This window comes from Ilyonectria robusta (genome assembly GCF_021365365.1).
Source record: "Ilyonectria robusta strain PMI_751 chromosome Unknown BGZ61scaffold_8, whole genome shotgun sequence".
Classification (NCBI taxonomy): Eukaryota; Fungi; Ascomycota; class Sordariomycetes; order Hypocreales; family Nectriaceae; genus Ilyonectria; species Ilyonectria robusta.
Window position 1 is genome coordinate 1,406,992 of NW_025764442.1, and position 25,608 is coordinate 1,432,599.

The window sequence follows — 25,608 nt, forward strand, 5'->3', positions numbered from 1 at the left end:
TTGTCGACGGCGTTGTCGGCTTTGTTGGAGTCGTGATTGAAGATGCTAATACCACAAACACGAAGATTCGTTGAGGGAGCTTGGTGCTTCTAGCACATTGCGAAACCGTGACTGGGGTAGAATCCGTGGGAGCGACAAAGCACCGACGTGGGCGCACGCAATGGCAAGAAACGGTAGACAGGCCACAAGCCCCGAGCAGGAGTCAACTGGGGAAGATGGCGGGACTTGAAGACGAGTTTGTTGGGGGGGAGGCTGAAAGAAGTCGAAGTTGGCGGGAGGCGTGGGACGTGGTTCGCGGTTCGTGGGGTCGTCCTGGCCTCTTGGCGACGGGGGACTCTTTTAGGCTGCTGGAGGACCGGGCACCTCGAGCGACAACAAGAAGCGAAAGAGCAAGGGCACGAGCTCGATGCGGGGAGAAGGAGGGCTCAGAAGAAAGAGGAGTGTTCGAACGAGGTGACGTGCAGGAGAAGAAGCAGTAGCCGCAGCGGTAGTTGGGAGAATGTGAGAGGGGGATACGCAGGTAGGGCTCCAGCGTCGAGAATAAGAGGAGGAGGGAGTCGGGGCTTGAGGCGCATGCGCAGAGGCAGGTGTGTGCATTCACATCACGCCCAGGTCTGCCTGTGCCCGCGTCCGCATCCCTAGGCAAATGGCAAGGCTGCGCTTCGGGGCGGGTTCTTTTTGCTGGGTACGGAGTACGGAGTACGGCTGGAGGGGCCCGTTGGAGGCGGAGGAGGAGGTGTCGGGGAGATTCAAGGTCAAGGTCAAGCCCGGGAGTGCGTGCGAGAAGAGTGTGTGTGTGGTCGAGATGGCCGAGTGGTCGTGGTAATGGTCGTGGTAGTGGTGGGCGAGGTGTGAGTTGTGGAGGAGGCGGCGACGGCGGCGACGGTGGAAGAGCCACAGCGGGACAGGGACGTTGCAGCACCGCAGGGCGACGTTGGAACAAGGTGGGGAGCAGGTACTGTACCTCGGGACGCGGCGCTGCAGCACGCTAATCCGCGCTAGAATGCGGAACGGGGCAGTCCACAGGGGAGTGACGGGGGCGGCTCCAGCGCTCTCCAGCGCCAACCGGCCATGTGTCCATGTACCGGTACCTGGTCTCGTGTACACGGTACGCAGGCCATGATGCACCTTGCCCAAAGCCCTTGTCCCGCCTGGGTCACCTGCATCGTTCAGCGAGACCCCCCCCCAGACCTCCGTCCTGCAAGACGCCGCCCCTCTTGGTCGTGGTCCTGATCGATTGCATCGCCGGTCAGGACAGAGTGCAACGCAGGCTGCACCAGGTCGTCTGGTCCATCTGTCATTGGGCCCCAGCGCCGCCTGTGATTGGCAGCCACGCCCTGCCGGGTCGCCCGATACTGGCATGGAGGCTCTAACGGTGGATTGCACCAAAACCCTGATATGCGTCTAGTGGGCTATCACATGCTTGCGAGTCGACACACAGCGCGAAACTTTGCGACTCAGCTGTCATGGAATCCAAACAACCAACAACCAACAACCTGCTGCGACTACCATCTAGCTCCGGCGCACGTCCATCCGCCACCATGGCGGCATAGCCATCTCCAGTTTACGAGTGTCCCAGTCCAGCTTTTTCCCTTGCTTGCCTTCTTACAGAGAGGACTGCAGCTCTAGAGGCCGACCAGGCAGGAGTGGACGTGCGATCCGTGCATGTGGAGGCGGCCAAGGGATGCTGATGCTGATGCTGATGGGTCCAAGCCTCCAAGTCCAGGTCATTCCGTAGCATTGAAGATGAGAGGCATGACAGTCAGAAAGACTCGGGTAGCATTGCCACGCAGACCGCAGAACGCAGACTGCAGAACCCCGATGCAGAATTTGAAGTCCACGCGTAAGAAACAGATAATCCCTTGGTCAAGCTGCAGCGTCTACCTGGTTTCTAGACCGACCGTCTCATGGACGCCCTTTCATCTCGTGACCCGCTCGTGACCAACGACTTCGGCCCGCTACGGTTCAAGACGAACCAGGGGGGGGCATCCAGCAAAGTCAGGTACCTGGGAACAATCCAAGTTGGTGCGCCGCCACGACAAGGAGAACGAGCCGAATATCGTGCAAGCACCGAAATTCGACGTGGGGCCCTGTCTGTTCTCTAACTTCTAATTGATTTCCTGCATTGTTCCTTTCTGCGTTGATTTAATTCCTGCAGCTCGGTATTTCTCCAGCGGAACTTGCCCGCCCGTCTTAGTGAGCCCCAGAAGTAGAAGTGGGATGATGGGTCGCCGTCTGGTTCCCCGGACCAAGAAACAACCAGCTGAGATAGCACGCGTCCACTATCCGCATTCGCCTCACTCATTCATTCATTCCCATTTACCATCTGCACATTCACTCACACGCCTTCACCAACACCGACACCAACATCGCTCGCTCCTTTACACACTTACACACCCTTGCCGACCCCAGACGCCCTGCCAGATTTGCCCCGGGGCCCCCTGATCAACGCAGCGCATCGTCAACTCGGTCATCATCCGCGTCTCGCCCGAGTCTCGTGCCTCCCACCGCCTGCTCCTATTAACTTTGTTCTCTGCTATAGCCTCATCTCATCTCATCCCACCCCTCCACCATCTTTTCCCGTCCGAAATTAGGACACCCAGTTTCTCCAGTTTCTCCAGTTTCTTCAGATCCTACAGATACATCGTAGGTCAGTCCACTCGTTCTCCACTTGTTCGTCCCTCCCTCGGCCGATTCGCGAGTTCCGTCATGTCCGCATCAAACCACCATCGCCACCGTCCCCGTCTACCCCAGACGTGCCTCATCGATGCGGCCGGGCTGTCGCATCCCGCGGGGCACCTTTCGCGGGGGTGGCCAACGATCTCCTCCCCCTGCCCGCTTAGATGATCCGTCTCCCGCGTCGTCCCGCATACGAAAATCCCATCCCCATGTCGTTGTGGTCCTGTGGATTTGGAGTCATGTTGACTTTCACGCGCCGTCTCGCAACCTTGGAGCCATGCCGAGGCTCGTGGCATTAGTCCCCACAACTCCCGTCCCGAACCAAACTCCTCTGCGCCAACTCCCGGGCTGTCTGTCACTCACTTGCAGCCCAGCCAGGGCAGAGCCGGAATCGCCTTGGAATCGCCCATTGTCCATCCTCCATCGTCCCACTGTGCTTGTCTCTCTGATGATGCTGCTGCTCGCGGCCACCTCCATCCACTGCATCCAGTTCCTCAGGCACATCCCTGTCTGATCTGCCACTGCAGCCATGCTGTCGTATCCCGTTGCTGCCACGACCCCTACAGACTTCCTTTTGTCCTTGCCTTCACACCCTCTTCACCCATCCGTCGACAAGGGCGTCCGTGTTTTATTGACTGCTCCGCCTTATTCAGGAACCACTCTCAACATCAGCCCAACGCTGTCCATTGCTTCCCATTCTACCATCACCTGGCCCCTTTCCCGCCGGCCGCAGGCCCGTAGTCCTGCTCGTGGCCACCACCGCATGAGGTAGTTCGTCATGGCTCTCGCTGTGCGTCCTTCCCGCAGAGGACCCCTGAGTCTCGACGCTGTCCCCGAAATCCTCCGCCCGCTCATCCGAGCATACCTCTTGGGATATGCCACTGCGGTTGGCCCACGGCTTTTGACCTTGGTCCTTCAGTATGTTGCAAAGAGGCGTCGGGCCCAACTATCTCCGGATCCCGAGGACGGTTCCTTCGCCAAGTCCGCCAAACACATTGTGCGGATGGGCTTCAACTTACAACGGTTCCCAACCTTCTGCGCCGTCTTGGCCGGTGGAAGCACCATTCTACAGGTAACTACATCCTCCCCCCCTTTCGAGAATCCATCATGGACTCCTGTCACATGCGCCACCCCGCCTGGTTCGGCAGTCTTCCGGATGCCGGTGCGGCACTGCAGGACACTAGCTCTCACTTTGACAGGTCTCCCATGCTAACCTGCCTCAAAAGGAACCTCTGAAGAGCATCATTGACAAGGCTGCAAAAAGCCTCAGTGAGGCAGCCCGACTAAGGTAAGATCTCCCACTGTAATAGCTTCACTCCGCCTCGTATTGACAGCTGCTCCATCAGACTTGCAAGATGGTTATCAACCTTCATTGCCGCGTGGTATGGCATTCGCCTCCTCCACACATATGAGAGCCGGGCATACACAGAAACATTGCCTGTCAAGCCAGACTCGCTTCCAGATGCCCGGCCGCAGACGATCAAGCTCGCTGGCCGGACTCTGGACCTGACGTTATTCGCCCTTGCTCGAGCCCTCGACGTTGTCGTTGGTGATCTCTGGGCTCGGCGTAAAGCCCTTCGCCAGGCTGCACACAAGTGGACCAGTGTAAGCTTTTTAGTCATCCCTGGCATCACTCTACACGACAATCCGCTGACTTCCCTTCGGACCGAACAATGCGTGTCTAGACTCATCGACCCCCTTGCCTTTGCTGCCTCCTCTGGCCTCGCCATGTGGGCCTGGTTCTACGCCCCTGAAACCCTTCCTCGTACCTACAACAAATGGATCACCTCGGCTGCTTCCGTCGACTCGCGTCTAATTGAGGCGCTCCGCCGCTGTCGAAGTGGAGAGCTGCAGTATGGCAAAGACACAGGACAGGCGCCCCTGCTGCAGGCCATGTGTGCCGACTTCAAATGGCCCCTAGCCTGGGGCGATCCTGCAGCGTCGATCCCTTTCCCCTGCGAGATGGTCCATATGGGATGTGGTCCTTCATGCGAGTATCACGCTGTGAGCCGCTTCTTCCGCGCCTGGAAGTGGTCCATGGCCACATACCTTCCTCTAACCCTCGCCTTCGCTCTGCGGAACCCCTCCCGCAAAGCCATCATCCGTGCCATCATCTCATCCTGCCGCTCCGCCACCTTCCTCGGCACCTTCATTACGCTCTTCTACTACGGCGTCTGCCTAACCCGCACGCGCCTTGGGCCCCTCCTCCTCGGGGACTCCATCCCCTGGCGCCAGCGCATTGACAGTGGATTGTGCGTCGGCACCGGATGCTTCCTTTGCGGTTGGAGCATGCTCATCGAGACGCCAAGCCGCCGCAAGGACATTGCCATGTTCATGGCCCCTCGCGCCATGGCTACCTTCCTACCACGGAAGTATCCACTCGACAAGCAGTGGCGGGAGACGGTGGTGTTTGCTGCCAGCACGGCCGTTGTCTTTACGTGCGTCAAGGAGAATCCAGACCGGGTAAGGGGGGTGTTTGGGCGGTTGTTAAAGATGGTCATGGATAAATAGATGGGATACATTTAGAAGGAAGCATAAATCTCGGAGGAGTTGGGTCGCCATTTATTAGATAACCGTGGATACCCATTGTCATTTGTAGAGGAAGATGTAGCGAGATTTTTTAGAGGTGTAATTCATAACACTAATAAGTGTTGTTATTCGCTGTGCGAATCGTAGTTGTCTCGACATATTCGCGAGGCGTTATCATAATAGCCCTTTCAAATCAGCTAGTCCTAGATTTATAACCCAACGCCTGGGGTTCACAATTGTTGTTGTCGAGTCTTCGAGATGACCATCATACCCTTATAAAAGTTGCTTTATTGTTCTCATCTTAGTCTGGCGTTTCATGCCATCCACTGCGGGCTTGGAATCTCTGACATTTAATTCATAGAAATCCACCAACGTAGGCAATCCAGACTCGGGGCGTAATGAATGTATCATATTACATTCACATGCACGACAAGGATCTCGTGGACACCAAATACGCAAATTCCAACCCATAACTCCATTGCTATGATGCTTCCGTTCCCTGTCTATCCCCTTATCCTCTGAACCACGAACACGCGCCCAGCACAAAAATGCACGCCAGCATATCGCCCCGCACCGTCGTGAAGATGCTCGCATATCGCAACGCAATTTCGATGTATCCCTTGATCGGCTGGGGTAGGAAACCCATAACCGTGCCAAGGATGCCCGTGGGCGGCGGGCCACGCTTGTCCAGGAAGAAGCGTGTCGTCAGGAGCAGCGTCTCAGCAGTGGCAAAGGTCCAGAAGAAGAGGCGCTTGCGCTGGTCGAGCTCGGATTTGATGTCAGTGGCGCCAACGGGGGTGCTGAAGGGGTCGTCCGGTGTGGTGATGGGGAGGGCGTCGCGCTCGCGCTCAATCTTAGAACCGCTGAAAGGCGTCAGGAGGACAATGTAAAAGCCCAAACCGAGGGCAACGAGGGCATGTAGCAGGCGCCAGATGTTGGTAGAGGTCGAGGACTGCGCAGCTTGGGGCTGGAAGGGGTTCGCACCCATACCGGGCATACCGGGCATACCAGGCATGCCGGGGAATGGAGGTGCTGAGCCGGGGGGAAGGCCGGCGCCGGACATGAACTGGGACATCATCTTCATCATGGGATCTTCTTCGAGGTTGCCAGGCGTGCCCGGGCCGGGGCTGGGTCCGCCGGGGGTGCCACGTTCAAAGCCGAGCATCATCTGGCGGAGTTCGTCCTCCGACATGGCCGGGCCGCCGGCGGGGGCGCTGCGTGCGGCCGCCTTCTTGGGCTCGTAGAAATGCTCCGAGATGTCGACCTCGTCGGGGTCTGCGTGTCCTGACGGCGAGGCCGCAGCGGGCTTGGGGGCAGGGGTAGAGGCCGGAGACGCCGCTGCCGAGGATGCGGGCGCAGGCTCTGAGTCTATTTCAACAGATATTAGAGACCGCTACATTTGAAGCTATCCAGCGAATCTGGATCTTGGGGGGATGGGGCAACCTACCACGAGGGACACCGCCGCTGGCGCCAGTGATCTTGTTCAGGCGTGCAGAGCCGCCAGCCTTGATCTTAGCTTCACGACGCTCCTTGCGCAGACGAGCCTGTTCCGAGGCGCGCTGGGCAGCGGCATCTTCGGGGCTGAGGGTGGTCTCGGTCATGGTGGGTGGTGTTGGTGTTGGCGATTGACCTTGCACCTCAGAGTGACGATGATGTGGTGTTTAATGCCGGGGTGGGATTGACAGCTGGTCCAAGCGTTGAACCTGTGCGTTCTGTACTTCGCCGCAAACCACCTACCCTAGACATGAATTTGGCTTCGACGGCACCACCACCTCGGCACAGAAAAGAATAGACAAATAAATAGCCTGAGCCCCCTGATCTCATGAGAATAGCCATTGACAATGGTTTCATGCGGCATTTCTGTATACACGGGTTGACTCTGTTTTCGAACCTTGCCACGATACACCCACGACACAATACGCACGATAACAGTACGAACCCACGGGCGAACACATTTCATCATATAATTTTCTAGTCTAGTTGTCATTCAGCATAGGTGTGCTTCGTGAGTCATCCCTTGTCATACTGCCTGAGCTACACTATTCAACACTCCTATGGCTACGGAAATGCTTCCATTTGCCACTTCAAATTACGACATACTGTGACATGACATGACACCCGTCTACGGAGTAGCCTTGCTCATGCTGACCAATCGCTTCACACCAACCTATATCTCGGGTTAGTAACCATGTATTATCGGAAAAGGGCACATTTCTTACCATCCAGTTACCGCACTCTTCCGTCTTGTCCCGCTGGATTTCAACTTGCAGCCTGTGGGCCACATCGTAGTTCTTGGACTGAAGTGCCAAGGCCAGTTGTGTCAGCTGCTCGACCGTGTTAGGCTGAACCAACTCCTCGTTGTTGAGGTGGTCAAAGAGCAGGTTGAGACGCTTCTGTGTGTCCTTGACCTGGGGCGCAAAGGTAGCAGGTGCCTTGGAAGCCACACGCTGCATATCTTGGCTCAGAACATCGACCAACCCCTGGGCATTGGCGGGGATGTGTGATCGATCGCCAGCCGGGTGCCTCGCCTTGGGTGGGGGAACAGCTGGTTGTGGTGGCGGCACTGACTGTGAGGGTGCGGCAGGGGGAGGACCGGTCCGGTTCACAGGGGGAGGACCGGTAGGAGGTCCAGTTGGCGGCGCAGTGGGCTGACTATGAGGAGCGGCATACGGGTTTGGCGCGTACGGGTTATGAGGAGCGGACGGCTGGGGAGGAGCACCGAATGAGCCTCCAGGAGGAGGTCGGTTCCCAGGTGGCGGCATTGACGATGGTTGATTGAACTGGGCCTGTGCCGAGGGGGCCGGCGCGTATCTGTTGGAAGGCGGAGCCCCGGCCGGAGGAGCGTTGTACGGCGAGGCCGTTCGCGGCATAACGCCGGGGCCGGCCCCAACAGCGGGAGGAGGAGGTGCGTAGGGGTTGTGGGCAGCTGTCGGCTGAGGTGGAGGCTGGAACGACTGAGGAGGTGCCTGGAACGTCTGGGGAGGGCCAGCCAAGGGAGACTGGACTCGAGGAGGCGCCGGTCCCTTGGGCGGCGGCGGCGGCGGCGTGGAGCCAGTTCGCTGACCGTAAGGACCCGAGCCCGGGGGCGGAGGCAGAGACGAACCCTGAGGCTGGCCCGGGAAAGGGTTGGTGATGGGAGCGACGCTGGGAGTCGCTTTCCTAGACGGCACCTTGGTCACGAGAGGCACATCATTCCAGTTCTCAGTGCTCTTGGCCTTGGGCGGTGGTGGCGCCAGGGGAGTCGAGTTCCGAGGAGGTCCAGCCATCGGCGGAGGCCCAGTGGGGATGAACCCAGGCTGAGCAGGGGGGTGGTAACCGATTTGCGGCGAGTAGCCACCCTGGGGTTGGTAAGGGTTTGCAGGGGGCATGTACTGCTGCGCCGGCGATGCGGTGGTCACACGCTGAGCGGGGGTTTGGCTGAGGGCACTGTATGGGTTGGGAGCAGCCGCAATTGGGGCAGGCTGAGGAGCTTGGTATCCCATCGTGGGTGCAACCCTCGATGTTGTCCGGGTGGACGATGCAGGCACTCTGGCACTGGCTTGGGGGGCAGGCTTCTTGGTCGCCAACCGGACGCGGTTCCGGGAGAGCTCAGCTGCGGGATAGGTGGACGGCAGAAGATCAAGATACTTTTGAGCAACCTCCAACTGACCATGGGCAGCAAGAATATCGGCATACTCGGTGTACTTGTCGTAGAGAGTCGCCAGCTTCCAATCCGAGGTCAGCCCCTTTTCGCCATCATCAAACTTGGTGACGTGGCGGAAGACGGTGACTTTTTCAATGAAGTTTTGCAGCGACTTGGCGTGAACAGAAAAGGTCGAGTCATCAGAGGGCTCTTGAATGCCAGCCTGCTCTGCCTCTTCCAGCTCAGCAACCCAGATGGACACAACCTTCTCGAGCTTGGAGCCCACGAGGTAACAGAAAGAGGCGTCTTTTCGCAGTCCTTGCTCGTTGATTCTGTCGCCCAGCGCCTCACATAGGTCTGGGAACTCGGTAGGGTCAGAGAAGGTGCAGACGATGGCCATGGTCTCCTTCCAGTTCTCCAAGTCGGCATTGTAGACGACATCCCAGAGGTTCTTGTTGATGACGGACCCAAGGAGACGCATGTAGCTGGGCATACCACTCTTGCGGGCGAGGTAGGCGGCCTGAACCTTGTCTATAAGCTCCTGACCGCCGCAGTTGGCAATAAGGAATGCGTCGGCCATCCGGTTCTGCTTCAGACAGATATCGGTGGCCTTGGCAAAGTTACCCAACATCAACGCCTTTGTGATGGTCTTCTCGATAGAAGTATCACTGTCGCTGAGTAGGTGGAAAGGGTTGTCGGTCTTGGCGCCCTTGGTGGCGGAGAGCTCGGAAAGGAAGTCATCACCATCGTCATTCTCAGTTCCACTGAAGAAGTTGGAGAGGCGCTTTTTCTTCTTCTCCTCAGCCTTAACCTCGGGCTTAGCCTCATCATCATCATCTTCTTCGTCATCATCATCGTCGTCATCCTCCTCCTCTTCCTCGTCGTCGCTTGTCTCCTTAGCTCCATTGGCGAGCTCCTCCTCGCTGAAGCCAAGATAATCAACAATCTTGGCCCGAGGGTTGTCTCCAACAAGAGTTTCCATGACCTTCCAGTCAGCCTTCTCCTCCTCAGTTTTGGACTGCTCAACTCGCTCCGAGCAAATGGCAGACACATTACCGGAGACCATGGCCTCCTGGAACTTCTCGGTGGCCGAGGAAACCTCAGTATCAACAGAGAAATTGGAAATCAGAATCTTGGACGACCGCTTCTGGCCAGCCTGGGAAGGAGACGCCTTGAAAACCACAAGCTTGCCTCCAAAACCGAAAGACGCACCAATGGGTCGCTCGAACCAGTTGGGTGCCTTGCTTAATGACCATGAAGCATCCTGGGGTTGATCCTGGGCAGCTCGGAAGAAGTCCTCGTCATCCAGGTTCTTCTCTGCCGCAGCCTTCGAAGTATCGGGGTTGGTGTTTTGTAGTGTCTGCACAGTGATTTTACCGTCAAAGCTGGCTGTTGCCGACAGGTTGGGGTTGTGGGGGTTGAAACGGGTGAGGAAAGTCCAGTTCGTAACCTCGGGCAATTCTCCATAACGCTCTCCAGTCAGAGGGTTCCATACAATTGTTCGGTTGTCCTTGCCAGAAGAGAGGAGGAGTTCACTGTCTTGTTGGCACCAGGACAACGACAGAACACCTTGCTCATGGCCCTGAAGGGTCTTCTCGGGAGCGTTTGAGTTTCGAAGGTTCCAAAGCATGATGATGGGGGTGTTATCATCTGGAGTTGCGGTCAAAAGCTTTGTCGAATTGTTGGGATCCCAAGCGATGGCACTGACGGCCTTGCGGTTGTTGTTGAGCGTCAGGGAAGCCTTCTTAGTTTTCAAGTCCCACACCGTAACAAATCCTCCTGATCCACCGGTTGCGAGAATGTGAGAAACCTTCTGGTTCCATGCGAGGCACTCGATGTCATCGGAACGGGCCTGAGCATTTCCTAGCCGGAAGGGGTTCGCGACATCGTTGACGTCGTAGATGAAGAGCTCGCCCTTGGCGCCGGCAGTGGCGAGGATCTGGGGCTTTATGGGGTTGAATTGTAGAGCCTTTATCGCACCAGTGTGTTTCACAGTTTGGGAGATCAAGGCATCGGAGTCTCCATCGATGAGTTTCTCGGCGTCCCACATGTCCAGGGATCCGTTCTCAAGGGCACCGGCAATTATGCCGTTCGGGTGGTCATCGTCGGGAGGGCTCCAGGCGACGTCGTAGAACCTGGGGCATGGATTAATAGGCAGTCCTAAAGCTATGCGATTGCGTTGAATGTCTACCTGGACTCGGTGGTAATGCTGATAATGGGTTGGAGCTCTAGGCCTTGTTGCTGGTCATCGAGAGCCAGATCCCAGATTTCCAGCTTGCTCTCGTCGGAGAAGTCGACATCAACAGCACCGGCACGGGTTCCGGTTACCAACAAAGGCTTCCCGGCGTCCGGCGACCAGGCGAAAGCGGCCGTTCGGGGGATATCTCGAAGGCGCACCATTATGGTGATGGCGGGGGGATTGGTGCGACGAAGTGGCCAAGTATTGGGGGAGGTTTTGGCGTATGGCGGTGAGCTTGGTGAAGATTAAATCCAACAGCGCTGACTCAAGGACGGCCAGGCAAGATTATGAAGCTTCTTACCTCTGCCCGGGAGAAGAAGCTTCAATGTTGAGCGAAGCAGGGCGAGGGCGAAAGGTGTCTTGAGCCGAGAGGTATGATGCCAGATTGCAGGCTATCCTCCCACACTCCTGAGCTATCGACGCCAACATGTCCGTGCCCCCTGAGTGACAAGGGAGGGTGGGGCATGCATCACGTGATTGGGTATCGTGTCTTGTCGTCTGTCGATATTCTCCTCCTGTTGATTAAGTTGCTTCGGTCTTCTCTTAATGGGCTGATTGAGAGAGATTTCTGCTTGGGGATTTCGAGGAGTTGGCATGGGTAAAATACCCGGGATTTCTGCTCGGTATTGTCATTGATCGTTGCCAAGCATGTACTCTCAGATAGGTGAAGACATCCACCTCGAGAAGTAGATTGCCATTTTGGAGCTCAGTGCAATTGCCACACTTGTATGATCTCAATTGCACCTCCATGATTCAATATATGCGGGGAAATATCAGTTGTTGCATCTCCTGGTGTCCTATAGACTCTATAGGTAGGTAGGTACTACTGCCTCAGAGGGATTCTTGGCAGTAGCTTTCAATCAAGGTGCCTTGGCGCCTCATGTTCGATATAAACCTGTCAATTGAAATTAATACAAAAGTTAATTAGGTAATATATTTCATCAAAAGACTGGACTTCAAAGCTAAATACGTGACTTACATGGAGAGCTAACTTCTGGTGTGGTTCGGAGGTGGCGCTGGCTACAGGGTCACGTGAACTCGCACGGAACATTTCACTGCTTGGAGCCTGAGAGCTCATGGTAGAGTTACAATGAGTTGGAGGACGATTCTCTGCGGCCAACAAACCAAATAACGACCTTCTTATTAACCGTATTCGGATCACTTTTTACACGACAATGACAGACGCCAATCGCTGGAAAGCCACGGTCTACGTGGGTGGACTCTCTCAAACGGCGACGCAAAGCCATGTCCTTGATGCGTTCATCCCATTCGGAGAGATCGTTGAAGTCAAGGTCCCAAAGCAGGACAAGCCGAATTCTGCAGAGCCTCATCGCGGTTTTGCATATGTCGAGTACGAAGATGCGGCGGATGCTAAGGAGGCAATCAACAATATGGATCAGTCGGAGCTTTTCGGGAGAGTCCTCAAAGTCTCACAAGCTAAGGCACCAAAGAGTGCCGACGAGGGCTTGGGTAGCAAGACTGCTGTCTGGGAGAAGGTACATTTGCTCGTTTTAAGCGGATGCGCTCAGTACTGACAGAGTTACAGGAGGGGTGGTTGGCCGAACACGCCGCCGAGGACAATGGTCACGATGACGCAAAGGTCATGGTAGATATTGGCCCTGACCCCATGCAAGGACTAGAGGGATTGGATGTTGCGGGACCGAAACCTGAGTGATGGAATGGGAATTGGGGCTTCGTGTTAACTTGTACGTTGGCATAGCGAGGGCGTTTTGAGGCATTGAAATCACGTTTACTGGGGGGTTGGACATGAGCTATAAACACATCACTGGAAATTTTCAAGAGTTATGCTTGATTGAACACCCTGCTCTTCTTCTTTGACATATACAACACTGCTCCCTGACGGCTAATGGACAGACAATCCCAGCAGGTTCCCGAAACCCCGCGCACAAGCTTAGTGCTCCTCAGCACGGGCAGACGGGCCCTGTCGCGCAAGACGGAGGTTCTTGTCGACAAGGAACTTGCGGCTGATGGAGTAGGTGGCGGCGCCCAGAGCAAAGGCCACGACGACGGCTGAGAAGGCAATTAGCACAAGAAAAGGCTCAATGGAGCGGCGGGTCGCATTACCGAGGGGGTACAGCTCCGGGGGGATCTGCTTGAGCTTTCGGAGTCGCTGAGAGACGGTGTGGCCTTGACGCGGGTTAGCTAGCTTTCCATTGAGTGGCCTTGTCTGTCGTCGTGTTTCGAATCGTTCGATGAGCGTCGATGGGGCTCTGGGCTACGTACCAGCCTGGTCCTCCTTCTGCAAGATATCCGGTCAGCGCGGTGCTCGGCCAAGGGCGAGGCTCGAAGGGTCATGGGAGTGTACTTACGGGAACGGGTCGCAGCATGCGAGGCGTCTGCCTGAACATTCGGAGGGCGGCGGTAGAACGCATCTTGATGAGTGGGGAGGGTCTGTGTGAGGTCCAGAGGTGATGATTCAATTGGAAATTGTCGGCCTTGGAGGGAGTGTTTGGAGTTGGCCGAACATCTGATGTGCAATTGCAATCAGACCCACCAATTGCGGTGGGTGCCTTACCCCATTGGCCCGTGACGGCCTCAGGCACCCATCCAGCTTCCGGAATCGAACCACCTGATTCGAGCCGACAACGTCGACGCATCAACCTCCCATCCAACGCACCGAGCTCCATCTCGCGCCGTCATTTCCCAGAGAAATCTCCCCTCTTCAAGTCCAACTCTTCAATCAATTCACAATGTCGGACGACGGTCAGGAGCTTGTCACCAAGCCCTTCAAGTTCGTCACTGGTATGGCTGATAATCCCTCTGTCAAAAAAATGACCTGATCTTGAACCCGAGGCTAACAATTCCGCGCAGCTGGTAAGCCCATCCCACGACACCGACCGTCAACGACGACCCGCCGCCCGAGCGACGCTCAATTGCACTCTCGTCGCCTGGAATCGCCCATTCTAACCTCTCCTAGGCACCGACGCCCGCTTCCCGAACCAGAACCAGACCAAGCACTGCTGGCAAAACTACGTCGACTACCACAAGTGCATCATCGCCAAGGGTGAGGACTTTGCTCCTTGCCGCCAGGTACGCGACGACTACAACTATCGCCAATTGACCCACTGGTCGCTAATTGAGACCTAGTTCTGGCACGCTTACCGATCTCTGTGCCCCTCCGGCTGGTACACACGATGGGACGAGCAGCGCGGTATGGACCCCTCTGAACTCACTCCCCTCTTAGGACGATTACTAACGCAATATGCAGAGGCTGGTAGCTTCCCCGTCAAGTTGGACGCTTAAGATGGGTATGTAGCGCTTGGAGGAGTAGTGGAGTTTAGATGAGACAGAGCAGACGCGCTGCAATTGTACCACTTGCATAACCAACTGTAGACAACCCCCCAACCAGATTGGCTACGTTATCGCCTGTGTTACTGTGCCTCAAAAGCCGCCTGACTGTGAGCCTAAAGTGGATGCATCGGGTCATGTGTGCTCTGTAAAAACATGTTTTGGTATCATGTGAACTATTCCTCGGAAGCGCTGGCAATCCATACTGTTAAAAACACCCAGGGTCCCTTGCGCCGTAATCCCAAAAATGACCGTCGCGATTGGCCGACTTGTCCTGTCGCCGGTTTGACCCGCCCTCTCATTATGAACGAAATCCCGACACGGTCAGAATGCTCCATCCACCACTAGTTTTCGGCATCGTCATCTGAACTCATAAACTCATCGTCTTCGTCAAATCCGAAAAATGACCTCGCCTTGCCCTTTCCCACCTTCTTCTCCTCTGGTGGAGGTGTCGACTCATGAGATGAAGTGCCCTTCTCCTCATCGGAGCCAGACTGGTTGTTGCTTGGTTGCGTAGAATTGGAGTCGTGAGATGTGCTTAAAAGGTTGTCCTTGTATTTGCCGGCCTTCATGGCGGCCAGAACCGCATCCCGCGTCCGCTCGCTGCTCTCCTCCTTGTCTTCAACCCACTTGCCGTCAATGCGCCCCTTGCTGCCAGACTTGATTTCGGCTTCTTTTTGCTCCGATAGTTGAACGATTTGTTCCCATCGCTCACGTCGCTTCTCCTTCTCCTTCTTTTCCATCTCGGGTTTGATGGCGAGATATTCCGCCAGCGCCTTGGCTTCGTTCACTGTACGCAGGCGTCGGCCATCAAGGTTTCGGCTTGAACCATGATCCTCCTGGTTCTTCTTCTTCCTTGATGACATACGGCCACCAGCGGCTCGCAGTTGGGATCCGAAACCACCTTTGCCACCACAGAGCGGCACGGCAAGTCGCAACGACAAGAAGTCATCTTCGGCGGTCGATAGGTAGTCTGAAATGGGGATCTCTGATTCTGCAGGCAGTTGTTTGTTTGAAATAGTCGTGATGATGAGTCTTGACTGGGTAGTTGGCAATCGCTCGTCGATATGAGTTCGCAGCTGGTTGATGGTTGTTGATGAGGGAAGCGGGAGGACCAAGGTAGGGGGCAGGCCAAGACCCGCAAAGCTGGTAACCAGCACGTTCAAGTTGCGTGGAGACATTATTTCGCGGGACCGTGGGTATTCGAGGGAAGATGATCTGGTTTGAAATGTTTGAGCTGGAGCGCGACGAAGTTCCTTCTGCTGGGGGGTTCGCGCTTAAGTAGCACGGGTAACCCACCGGGTCCTCATCGGATGCCTACAAGGTACCAGCCACACAAAGGCAAGATACCTTGTTGTCTCTTATCGGCACGTGACAAGCCCGCCACAGCCCGCACAAGCCACCCCACTTCGCTACGCCGAATTTCAATGTAGGGTTTCCGCCCACAAAAGTTATCCATTTCGAGATCTGACTTCGTCCCTCCGAAAACTGCCACCTTCCAACATCGACCCTCGAGCAGCACAACCGCCACGATGTTGATCCCCAAGGCCGACCGCAAGAAGATCCACGAGGTAAATACCGAACGACGAACGTGACGAATTGCCTGAGACTGACAATCCCGCCAGTACCTCTTCCGAGAGGGTGTCCTCGTTGCCCAGAAGGACTTCAACCTTCCCAAGCACCCCGATATCGACACCAAGAACTTGTTCGTCATCAAGGCTTGCCAGTCGCTCAACTCCCGCGGCTATGTCAAGACTCAGTTCTCGTGGCAATACTACTACTACACCCTGACCCCCGAGGGCCTCGACTACCTCCGCGAATGGCTCCACCTTCCCGCTGAGATCGTTCCTGCCACCCACATCAAGCAACAACGATCGCACGCTCCTCCCCGTGGCATGCTCGGCGAGGGTGAGCGCGAGCGAAGGCCCTTTGGCGGCCGTGGCCGTGGTGGCGACCGTGGTGACCGCGAGGGCGGTTACCGAAGACGTGAGGCTGGCGAGGGCAAGGAGGGTGGTGCTCCCGGCGAGTTTGCTCCTCAGTTGTGAGTTTCCCTATCCTGGAAAATACATGAGTTGTGTAAGTGCGAGATGCTAACACCTTCAACAGCCGTGGTGGATTCGGCCGTGGCCGTGGCGCTGCCCCCCCTTCTTAAACGAATCCATTTCCTTTAGGTGGTCGCACAATTGAGATGCATGGCGAAACGGTATCGACATGTACTCTAAAAACGGAGGGCAAATTTTCACCATGGTTCAGCTCGTAAGAGAGGTTACGTGGGAGACACCGTGGGAGTTTGAGGGTTAGATCCTCGGAAATCATTTGCATCAAAGGTCAATTTTGCCGTCAACGAGAATAATTGCTCTGGAATCGCGTGAAAGTCGAGCTATATGTGAATGGCATGCCAAACATGTCTGTGCCATTTCGGGGAACCCACTTTACCATCGGAGAAGCCCATGCGTGATGCCACTCATCTCGGAACCTGTCCGTCCGTAAACCTGTATGGTCCAGTACTTGTGTACTTGTTGAGGCTCGCAGCGACAGGGTTCGCGAGCGAGAATATTCTGGAAGTGATGTCGGGTGATAAACAAGGTGACGGGGTTGCATTGAGGGTCCCGATTGATAGGCTCCAGGTGGTGGTGAAGCTCGGGGTAATTCAACGCAAATTGACCACATCCAAATACAGTATGGATATCGAGCGGGTGGTTTGACTCTTACGTCAGATGCTCTGTTCAAACACGTTCTTTTCGCGGAGCCACGACCGTGTGAGATAAGACGCGGATCCGTTCCGGGACCGTATTTTACATCTGATTTTCGAGATTCGGGGAGCGACGGTTTCATCACCATGCCGTCGGCATGTTCTACGGCCAAGGATCTGGGGGAGCTGGGGAGCCATCCAAGGTCTGGCAAGGTGTGTCGACGGTGAATTGTTGGCCGGACTTGCAGCTCGTTGAGCTGTACTTCAGGCGCAGGCGGCCGCAGCGTAAGTCTGCTGCTCGGTGATAATGCAGACGCAGCAACAAATGCGCAAAACGGGCGACAGCTCACCTCGACACAGTTTTGGTCAGGTTACAAAATGGATGATGGGATGCCGGCAAGTTTCTCGGTGAGAGGAGTCCGACCCCTGCAGCGCCACCGACCAGGGCAACTTGACATGGACAAGCTGAGGCTACGTCGCCAATGCACGTAAATTCGGTAAAAGGAGAAGCACTGTTTGATACGTACCGTGGCCCAAGACGCTCACCTCGCCCGGGTTTATATCGTCGACCCAGCTGAGGCCAGCTCCCGGATGGCGGTGCGGCGTCCCGGTCCACTCACAGCGCCGGGGAGCAGCAAACCCAGGTCGAATCGGCCGGTTATTTGGGAGCAAACGGGCAACGGTCGACGGCCGCTCGGGTGTTGATGTAGGCGCAGCCGCTTTTGGAGTGGCCGGGGGAAGTGTGTGTGTATGGTGGCTTGGGTTCGCTGGCCTGGGATTCCTGGCTTGGGATTCCTGGCTTTGTTGGTGACGCTTCTGCATTGCCCGTTGCCCGTTGCCGTTTTCCCTTATTCCCTCTCGGTGAATCCGAGCCAAGGATTTCCCCATGGGACGGTCGATGAGCTGCAGTCGTACCCATCCGCCACCCACCTCCATGTAGCTACATCGTCATTGATGCGGGGGGCAGAGGCGGGAGGTTCGCCTTTCCCATGCAAGTGCGGCAGCCCAGACAAAACAGACGCCGGCTCTTGAAGGCGACTACAGCCCCAGAAGCATAATGTTGTTGAGTCGACGGGTACAGTACGAATACCCGTAATCTTTGGTTGCCGGCAAACCCCTTCCCCCTTTTGTGCCCATGACGACGGTCGAAAGGACCGAGGGCTACGACGGGATCAGGGGATAGGGCCATGGTGGCCTGGGGAAGAAGGCCTGAGCTTCTCATGAGGTGACATGTCCGCTTCCAGCACCCGCTGCGGATGCCAAGATTGGGCAGCTTTTTGATCGCTGACCTGCTACTGGTGTAGCTGTCTCCCGGAGGCTGTCCGTGGGTGGGGGGAGCAGCACGAACCCCTCGCTTGGGACGGTCTGGAGCAGGCAGATCGAGGCTTCTTCACCTGTTGGGAATCCCGGCATGTCGTCTTGTCGCCTTCGGTGGCTCGGTGGCCCGGTGGACGTCGCAGCGTGGGCAGAGCGGGAGCCCCTGGGTTGGGTCCTGGTCCATCTGCTTCCTTTTCCCCTCGGGACGGCTTGGGTTCCCATGTGTTGAAATACCCGCTCCCTTTCAGTCATCTTCCTTCCCTCTCCGTTTCTCTCCTCGACCAAACCCTCTCGTTCTCGCTTCTTCTCATTCATCTCCGGCTTCCCTCCTCTAAGACACAGTAAGCTTGGACTCTCGGCTTTCTATAGCCCTGTGATACTTCGTCTCTTGCCGTCTAACACTCATCGTCAGCATCTGTCATAACATCACCCTCTCGTATCCGTCCTCACTTACGCATCTCTTCTCTCTTCCATCCCCTCTCCTCCACCTCTTAACCCCAAGCCATCCCTCCTAAGCAAAAAGCAACCGCCAAAGATGGTCTCTCTTCCCACAGAAATGAAGGCTCTCCGGTACGTCTGCCCTTCTAGTAGGCACTGGCCACCCTAGATATACAAACGTGGCCGACCTATCTATCAGGGTCGCCCCACGTTTGTATTCCCATGACCGCTCCGCTTCGACAGATAAGACCACTTAGTCCTTTGCGTGCTTGGGTTGCTGACATCGTCTCCACGTGTCCAGGTATGAGAAGCCTGAAGATTTCTCCATCGTGACAGTCCCCTTGCCGTCGATGCGAGACAATGATGTTCTCGTTCAGGTTAAGGCTTGTGGTGTGTGTGGAACTGGTAAGTTGAAACTGTCTCTCGGGCAAGCAAGGTGTTTAAGTAGCTAACCCGTGACGGTAGATCTGGTGATTACTCATTAAATTGATCACGTTTTGGAAGCCAGGGGCTGACAGTGCTACTAGCACATCCACGAGGGTGAATTCATCGCTAAGTTCCCGTTGATCCCCGGACACGAGACTGTCGGTGTGGTCGCTGCCGTTGGCAAGGTTGGTGCTCTGATGTGCTTCTCACTTCCGTCTCTAACTCAACTGTATAGGATGTCAAGGGTTTCGCCGTTGGTGACCGTGTCGCTGCCGACAACAGTGAGCTCTGCAATGAGTGCTTCTACTGCAGACGCGGACAGCCTTTGCTCTGCGAGAACGTCAGTAATCTATCTCCACTTCGGAGTTCCGAGTGACAATATTGACATTTTTAGTTCAATGCCCACGGTGTCACCATGAACGGCGGCTTCGCCGAATACTGTGCCTATCCCGCGGCCAAGGTCTTCAAGATCCACAACCTCTCATGGGTGGATGCCACTCTCCTTGAGCCCGCATCTTGTGCGTGTCACGGTCTTGAGAAGATTCGCCCTAAGCTGGGCTCACACGTTCTCATGTTTGGTGCTGGTCCCACTGGTCTGGTATGTCTTTGCTCTTGACTCTTCGTCCACGTCGCCCTTCGCTAACAAGACTCCAGATGCTTGCCCAGCTCCTGCGACAGAATGGTGGCTGCAAGGTCACCATTGCTGCTCCTGGCGGTCTGAAGATGGACTTGGCCAAGAGCCTTGAAGCCGCGGATGAATATCTGGAACTCTCTCGATCTGACCCCGCGAAGCAGTTTGCCAAGTTGAGAGCGGAGAACCCCTATGGATTCGATATCGGTGAGTTCTAAAGGTGAAAATTGCTGGCTCGGTGCTGACATATCCTAGTTGTTGAGGCCACTGGCTCGGTCGGTATCCTTGAGGACTCCATCAACTATGTCCGACGAGGCGGCACTCTGGTCGTCTACGGGTATGTCTTGGCTTCGCATTCATGATGGTAGCGCCCGTGTGCTCATTGATTCCACTCTAGTGTCTATTCCAACGCCGACCGGGTATCCTGGCCCCCATCCAAGATCTTTGGTGACGAGATTACCATTCTGGGGTCATTCTCAGAGACATACATGTTCCGTAAGTCGTAAATAATCTCCCCGTATTATTCTGGTGCTAACTGCGATACGTAGCTGCCACTATTGACTACCTCGACTCCGGCAAGGTGAAGACGGCGGGCATTGTGAACAAGACATTCAAGCTCGAGCAGTTCGGCGAGGCCCTGCAGAGCATCAAGGACAAGACTGCCATCAAGGCCGCTATTGTCTTTGAGGACGAGACTCCTGAGACCAACGGCGTTTCTGTCCCCGAGGTCGAGACCAATGGCGTTTCTGTCCCTGAGGCTGAGACCAACGGCATTTCTGCCCCTGAGGCTGAGACTAATGGCACTTCTGTCACTGAGGAGCCTGTCAACGGCGTTTCTGTTCCCGAGGAGAAGGTCGAGGAAGTTCCAGCCGCAGAGGAGAAGTTTGAGGAAGTCCCAGTCGCAGCGGAGAAGCTTGAGGATGCTCCGGTTGCTGAGGAGAAGGTTGAGGATGCACCCGCTCCCGAATCCAAGGCAGAGGAGAAGGCCGCCGAGAAGACCGAATAAGGGCTATCAGCCTGCAACAACCTGGCCACTCACCTACCTTCATTCATGGTGTTTGGTGGCTACTACACACACTGATGGCTGCCTTGACTAGAAGCAGCCTGCCACGGTTTTACCGTACAACAATCGAATCTCAGCGGCGATGGTTCATGTACATGCACGAGGGTTATGAGGTAGACTACAGAGTATTTTTAGATTGGACATGAATGGTATTGGGATGAAATGCGTATTATGCTCCACAGTTGAACGCAATCGTGACACCAAACAGGTCAAGTCATTCTATACGGGTTTGTGCAGCTTTTCTCCTTGAGACCTGACAATAAAAGCAGTAACGGAATAGGCATCCCGCCATCACCGGGAAAGGAAATAAAGGCAAGGAAAATTGTCATAGTCGCTGAGAGGTGGCACCCGGTTCATGCTCCTCTTCAAATGTGACCTAGTGATCTTTAGGATGAAGATTGGGAGGAAACACGTTGGAACTAGTTAGCGGGTATATTGCAAGTGTGGTCCCTTTGCGGATGGCCAGCCTGCAATTAACTTGAGAGTTAGCCACAAGCCGCTATACCAAAGGCTAGGGTTGCCCGAAAGGCGGGGCCGGAACTCCTCGACCTCCGTGACGGATCCTTGATCACGGAGCCGTCAAAAGTGGAGACGCGCTGTATTAGTGCCTTCGAGACCCAGGTTGCGGCAAAGGCCAGGAAGCGGGATCGTTCGAGATAAACTGTGGAGGGTCCATTGCCATTATTTTTAATATAGCCTTGAGCAGTAGTATGTTCTGCTATTTTTCATTTGGTAAGAGGCATTATTGCTAAAGGGGGGAAAGGAGATTAATGGTGGTAATAGGATGAGGGAGAAATCGTACGAAGGGATGTCCTCCATTTAAATGGCCTCCCAGCCTATAGTAACCTGCATCGGTATAGAGGTCATGTCAGTCCGCATTTTGATTCCTGAATTGTAATTGTTGGTTTCATGATACAGCCCCCACCCAGCGTCTTGCAGCAGTGTTGAGATTGCCAGGAATAGTTCGTTTTGATTATATGAAGTCTAGGCTTGGCCAGTATGAATGGGATACATCTGACGTTGCACCGACGCTGCACATCAGTCCGCCATTTCGATGGCCTTTTCGGTATAGCAGGTGTACAGGTGGCGGTTTAATATTAATAGGACAGATAAGCAGTTAAATCCACATACGGGTACCACAGGTTGCAAGCATTTTACCATAAGAGTCCTAGCACAAACTCGAATGGTATCAAGCCTCCGTCAGACACCAGGCGACGAATCAGACTTGTGAGAATGATGCAAATGCTAGATGATGCGGTCTGTTATTAGGTAGTAACCCGATGGGCTTGGCTTTGTGGGACTCAACTCAGCCTCAGTCTCACTGCAGCGACATGTCGATTCGATGCCCACCTCTTTTAATCCAACGTCTAAGCCGCCATGGAGCTGACATGAGACGAGATGATCACATTTGTTCTCAGTCCAGCCGGACACATTTATTTGCAGTTGGACCAAAGTCCAACACAGTCAGCCCCACCATCAACCTGCACGCGAATCTTGGCCCATGCCAGCCGCCATGTCTTGTTGGTTCCATGGGAATTGCACCACATTCAGCGCTCCAGCATCCTGCATTCCCGCGGCCGCCAGCCGTTGCACGCAAGGCGCATCCTGAGGCCTCGGGCACTGATTATCGTCTCCTTACCGCCCGAGGTGCATGATGAACCTCAAGCTACCGGGAAATGTCGCTGTCATGTGCGGCATGGTGCCGCGCCTGGGCGTACGATGCACCATGCCATGTGCAGTGCGCCCGTTGGCACAGCCGTTCTTGGTCCGCGCCGCCCCGACGGAAGATGATCCGCGTGAGCAGTCTCCCGCGGCCTGTTAGTCGCTGTGATCTGCGTGTGTGTGTGTGGGTTTGTGGATGATGATTGCCTGCAGGCTGGGGTATCGGGGGATTGAGGCAGGGCATATATCAAGACGGCCATCAGCACGAGCTCAGCTCAGATCCTCCTGAGATGATCCTACATTGAATCTCACTCTAACTTGGCGTGCTCGATTGTTTGCTCTCTTGCTCGCTCTCGCACCTACATCTCGCCCTTCCACCGCCTCGCTGCCTGCTCTTGTTTCTATTTCAGGTCACTTTGTCACGCATATGCTACGCTCAAGAGCCACCAGCCTTCCAACCGCAGTCTCCTCATCTCCTTTATCTTACTCGTACAATTGGCATCCCGGCGCCTTGCCTTGAGCCTATCGCAAGGAATCGCCGAGAAACGGCCCTCGAGTAGGGCAGCAGCATTATCATCATGAACGTCGCCGACTCAGCCCTCTTCAAGGAATATGCTCGGCCAGTCCTTCGACCCGAAACCAGTAGTATTCCTGGCCACTCACCGCCCGGCATCATGTCTTCCGTCCTCCAACGCCTGGTCAAACCCTCCAAGCTCGAGGTTTCGAGGATCAGCATTGCCTATGTTTCAGATGGGTAAGCACGGTGATTCGGTTCGACGGCCAACATCGTAGGCTGATTGTGTTTGTAGAGCCTTCATCCTCACCATCGAGAGCCGCGTGACCGGCACCGGACCTATCAACAGCACCATCAGTCCAATGGTCCTCGACCTCACCTTCAATGGCTTCGCGTTCGGCAAGCTGCCACTTCCCGAGGTTCGAACGGGGTTCTGGGGGACCAAGATAGTAGTACAGGAACAGAGGATCGCCATCACAGACATGGCCATCTATCGGGCCTTTGTGCGGAGCATCATGGTTGACGATGACACCAACTTCCAGCTCGAGAACGGGTCGTGCACTATCCGGGCCCTGGGCCTCACGGCGCACTGCAACTACAACCTCGACATAGCGATCCAGGCGATGAAGGGCCCGCGGGTGACTCTGCGGGAGCTGTCGCGCTCGGGCGACGACGGCATCGCGGTAACGTTTCGGATGCACAACCCCAGCCCCGTGGAGCTCGACCACGGCGTCTGCACATTTGAGCTGCGCAACGACAAGGGCCAGCGCATGGCAGAGCTGAGGGGAGAGTTGAAAATCGCCCGGGGCCAGTTCGACTTGTGTCTGCATGGGACGACGCGGACGGGGGTGGCGCCATCTGACAAGGTCAGGTTGGTAGGAGTCGGTGTAGACGGGAGCTCGTGGTGCAACGACTTTGATGCTGTCATGGACATGAGGCCCAAGTTTGCGGGGCTGCTCCGGGGATGAGATGATATGACGATTGATATGACTCGGACGATTTGGGATTGGGGCAGGTTTTCTTTACCTTTTAGTGTTTACCCTTTTTTTTGGCCTTGGAATGTTGTTTTCGACTAGAGGCGTTGTAAGGTACAAATGATATATCTCTGGGAATCAATTGCGAGCAATCCCGATTTTTTACGTTCTCAGCTAAGCACACGCTTCATTGAGACATGAGATGCCACACGCCACGAGGTTTAAAAAAATAAACTAGACAACTAGCAATACTTAAGTAGCCGATACGAGGTTTAACAGGATATTGTGCATCGATACGATGAATGCTTCCGCAATCCAACGTCGATTCCGGAAAACCCGAACGGTATAGGGTAGCCGCACCAGCAACAATGGGTACCTTGGAGACGGGAGCTAATTAACCACCAACCGTTCCATTGGCGCCGCGGCGGGGCTAAACTTGGGTGACAGCCTGCTGCAGGCCAGTACCATTGGCAGCAAGGTACCATTTTGGCGTGTTTGGCACTCGCCCGGCAGCCCGGCAACTTGGGGGATTGCGGGGGCTACATGGTAGCTGGAGCGCTGTTCGGGACTCGGGACTTGGGTGGGAAGTTGGATTAGGATTAGCATCAGGTACCGGTACTCAGGCAAGGCACAATCATGGACGGTAAGCCGTGCAGCAAACTAATAAGTTAATTAATACATAGCCGTGTGGGTTGCATTCGTCTCCCGCCGTTTGGTTCATTTGGGTTCGGGCACGCAGCCGCCAACTTCGGCCGCTGGTATTGATTGCATTGGCCATGAGATTCCATTGGTATTGGCATTTTCTTAGGCATTTTCTGGCATTGACGGCCGTGTCCAAGGGGTAGGGGACCCGCTGTCCGCCGCTCTTCTCTCGCCGTGACCTGAATCCATTATCAGGTACCCATGGAGATGTGCATTTCAGCCAGAGATACTGTGCTCCGTAGGTACTCGACGATGCTCCCTACACGGCGGCCACATATGTAGTCCCCCTTGGCCGTGATTCGCCCTCCCGGTATCAGCTAACAGAGCCCTGGTTGCGTTAGTGAGCAACATGGGAAGAGGCCAGCGTGAATACGAGATGCGACGTCACAGCGACCTCTATTTTGGCACTATCTCCATCTCCATCTCCAGTCGACGGCTCGTTCTTTCGTTCTTTATCGGCCGCTTCGTCTCTGTCGTGCCACGACTTGCCGTCTTTGGTTCATCCGGATCCCCAACTGTCCATTGCCGCTACGCCATTCCTCCTGCGGCGCCACTGGAACTCCCGGGCCCCCCTTGTTGGCGGTGTAATCAGTACTGACGGCTCCAGGCTCGTCCGCCACCGCATCGCCAAGTCTCGATTCGTATGCCCAGCGCCTGGGCTGATCTGGGAAGTGCAGGGGAGTGAACGGGAGGGAGCCAGATAACTTCCCAAAGCCCCCCCCCCCCGGCCACATGATATTTGACGTGTTCGACTCGCGTTGCGTACTCTGTACATACTGCGTCCTATTAGTGGTGTACGGTTGACAGCGTG

At 55.5% G+C, this 25,608-nt stretch overlaps 13 protein-coding genes across 13 annotated transcripts; 6 read left to right on the forward strand and 7 right to left on the reverse strand.

The window, feature by feature from the left end:
- Positions 1 to 41: 41 nt before the first annotated feature.
- On the reverse strand, positions 42 to 1,860 carry BGZ61DRAFT_576308 (uncharacterized protein). Its single transcript, XM_046256219.1, has 3 exons — positions 1,440 to 1,860; positions 1,086 to 1,393; positions 42 to 978 (listed from the first exon to the last, which is right to left on the reverse strand). Exons 1-3 carry the CDS (start codon positions 1,541 to 1,543, stop codon positions 203 to 205), a joined length of 1,188 nt encoding a protein of 395 aa, XP_046105569.1. The 5' UTR covers positions 1,544 to 1,860; the 3' UTR covers positions 42 to 202.
- Positions 1,532 to 1,860, reverse strand: BGZ61DRAFT_450294 (uncharacterized protein). Its single transcript, XM_046245719.1, has one exon. The coding sequence runs from the start codon at positions 1,739 to 1,741 to the stop codon at positions 1,565 to 1,567; it is 177 nt and encodes a 58-aa protein (XP_046105570.1). The 5' UTR covers positions 1,742 to 1,860; the 3' UTR covers positions 1,532 to 1,564.
- Positions 1,861 to 3,325: 1,465 nt separating this feature from the next.
- On the forward strand, positions 3,326 to 5,455 carry BGZ61DRAFT_225377 (uncharacterized protein). The gene is made up of 3 exons (XM_046238160.1): positions 3,326 to 3,751; positions 3,906 to 3,967; positions 4,026 to 5,455. The coding sequence occupies exons 1-3, from the start codon at positions 3,458 to 3,460 to the stop codon at positions 5,188 to 5,190; spliced, it is 1,521 nt and encodes a 506-aa protein (XP_046105571.1). The 5' UTR covers positions 3,326 to 3,457; the 3' UTR covers positions 5,191 to 5,455.
- On the reverse strand, positions 5,455 to 7,010 carry BGZ61DRAFT_225371 (uncharacterized protein). Its single transcript, XM_046238159.1, has 2 exons — positions 6,656 to 7,010; positions 5,455 to 6,576 (listed from the first exon to the last, which is right to left on the reverse strand). Exons 1-2 carry the CDS (start codon positions 6,807 to 6,809, stop codon positions 5,720 to 5,722), a joined length of 1,011 nt encoding a protein of 336 aa, XP_046105572.1. The 5' UTR covers positions 6,810 to 7,010; the 3' UTR covers positions 5,455 to 5,719.
- A 67-nt stretch (positions 7,011 to 7,077) lies between these two features.
- On the reverse strand, positions 7,078 to 11,453 carry BGZ61DRAFT_418987 (uncharacterized protein). Its single transcript, XM_046243451.1, has 3 exons — positions 11,022 to 11,453; positions 7,428 to 10,965; positions 7,078 to 7,375 (listed from the first exon to the last, which is right to left on the reverse strand). The coding sequence occupies exons 1-3, from the start codon at positions 11,228 to 11,230 to the stop codon at positions 7,331 to 7,333; spliced, it is 3,792 nt and encodes a 1,263-aa protein (XP_046105573.1). The 5' UTR covers positions 11,231 to 11,453; the 3' UTR covers positions 7,078 to 7,330.
- Positions 11,454 to 12,162: 709 nt separating this feature from the next.
- Positions 12,163 to 12,875, forward strand: BGZ61DRAFT_450299 (uncharacterized protein). The gene is made up of 2 exons (XM_046245720.1): positions 12,163 to 12,565; positions 12,616 to 12,875. The coding sequence occupies exons 1-2, from the start codon at positions 12,245 to 12,247 to the stop codon at positions 12,742 to 12,744; spliced, it is 450 nt and encodes a 149-aa protein (XP_046105574.1). The 5' UTR covers positions 12,163 to 12,244; the 3' UTR covers positions 12,745 to 12,875.
- Positions 12,876 to 13,605, reverse strand: BGZ61DRAFT_450303 (uncharacterized protein). Its single transcript, XM_046245721.1, has 3 exons — positions 13,400 to 13,605; positions 13,314 to 13,329; positions 12,876 to 13,217 (listed from the first exon to the last, which is right to left on the reverse strand). The coding sequence occupies exons 1-3, from the start codon at positions 13,460 to 13,462 to the stop codon at positions 12,982 to 12,984; spliced, it is 315 nt and encodes a 104-aa protein (XP_046105575.1). The 5' UTR covers positions 13,463 to 13,605; the 3' UTR covers positions 12,876 to 12,981.
- A 175-nt stretch (positions 13,606 to 13,780) lies between these two features.
- BGZ61DRAFT_531828 (cytochrome c oxidase, subunit VIb) lies at positions 13,781 to 14,333 on the forward strand (the record flags this gene model as incomplete). The annotated part of the gene is made up of 4 exons (XM_046253776.1): positions 13,781 to 13,832; positions 14,008 to 14,120; positions 14,178 to 14,241; positions 14,299 to 14,333. 4 exons carry the CDS (start codon positions 13,781 to 13,783, stop codon positions 14,331 to 14,333), a joined length of 264 nt encoding a protein of 87 aa, XP_046105576.1.
- A 389-nt stretch (positions 14,334 to 14,722) lies between these two features.
- Positions 14,723 to 15,559, reverse strand: BGZ61DRAFT_531829 (telomere stability and silencing-domain-containing protein; the record flags this gene model as incomplete). The annotated part of the gene is made up of 1 exon (XM_046253777.1): positions 14,723 to 15,559. One exon carries the CDS (start codon positions 15,557 to 15,559, stop codon positions 14,723 to 14,725), a length of 837 nt encoding a protein of 278 aa, XP_046105577.1.
- A 351-nt stretch (positions 15,560 to 15,910) lies between these two features.
- On the forward strand, positions 15,911 to 16,255 carry BGZ61DRAFT_309705 (Plectin/S10; the record flags this gene model as incomplete). The annotated part of the gene is made up of 2 exons (XM_046238795.1): positions 15,911 to 15,949; positions 16,004 to 16,255. Coding segments are annotated over 2 exons (291 nt in total), but the record flags the coding sequence as incomplete, so codon positions are not given.
- Positions 16,256 to 18,288: 2,033 nt separating this feature from the next.
- On the reverse strand, positions 18,289 to 18,861 carry BGZ61DRAFT_477296 (uncharacterized protein; the record flags this gene model as incomplete). The annotated part of the gene is made up of 2 exons (XM_046248876.1): positions 18,289 to 18,718; positions 18,842 to 18,861. The coding sequence occupies 2 exons, from the start codon at positions 18,859 to 18,861 to the stop codon at positions 18,289 to 18,291; spliced, it is 450 nt and encodes a 149-aa protein (XP_046105579.1).
- A 324-nt stretch (positions 18,862 to 19,185) lies between these two features.
- On the forward strand, positions 19,186 to 20,888 carry BGZ61DRAFT_477297 (chaperonin 10-like protein; the record flags this gene model as incomplete). The annotated part of the gene is made up of 8 exons (XM_046248877.1): positions 19,186 to 19,230; positions 19,353 to 19,436; positions 19,487 to 19,591; positions 19,646 to 19,849; positions 19,906 to 20,089; positions 20,138 to 20,219; positions 20,280 to 20,377; positions 20,431 to 20,888. 8 exons carry the CDS (start codon positions 19,186 to 19,188, stop codon positions 20,886 to 20,888), a joined length of 1,260 nt encoding a protein of 419 aa, XP_046105580.1.
- Positions 20,889 to 23,185: 2,297 nt separating this feature from the next.
- On the forward strand, positions 23,186 to 24,089 carry BGZ61DRAFT_531832 (uncharacterized protein; the record flags this gene model as incomplete). The annotated part of the gene is made up of 2 exons (XM_046253778.1): positions 23,186 to 23,361; positions 23,417 to 24,089. The coding sequence occupies 2 exons, from the start codon at positions 23,186 to 23,188 to the stop codon at positions 24,087 to 24,089; spliced, it is 849 nt and encodes a 282-aa protein (XP_046105581.1).
- Positions 24,090 to 25,608: the final 1,519 nt, after the last annotated feature.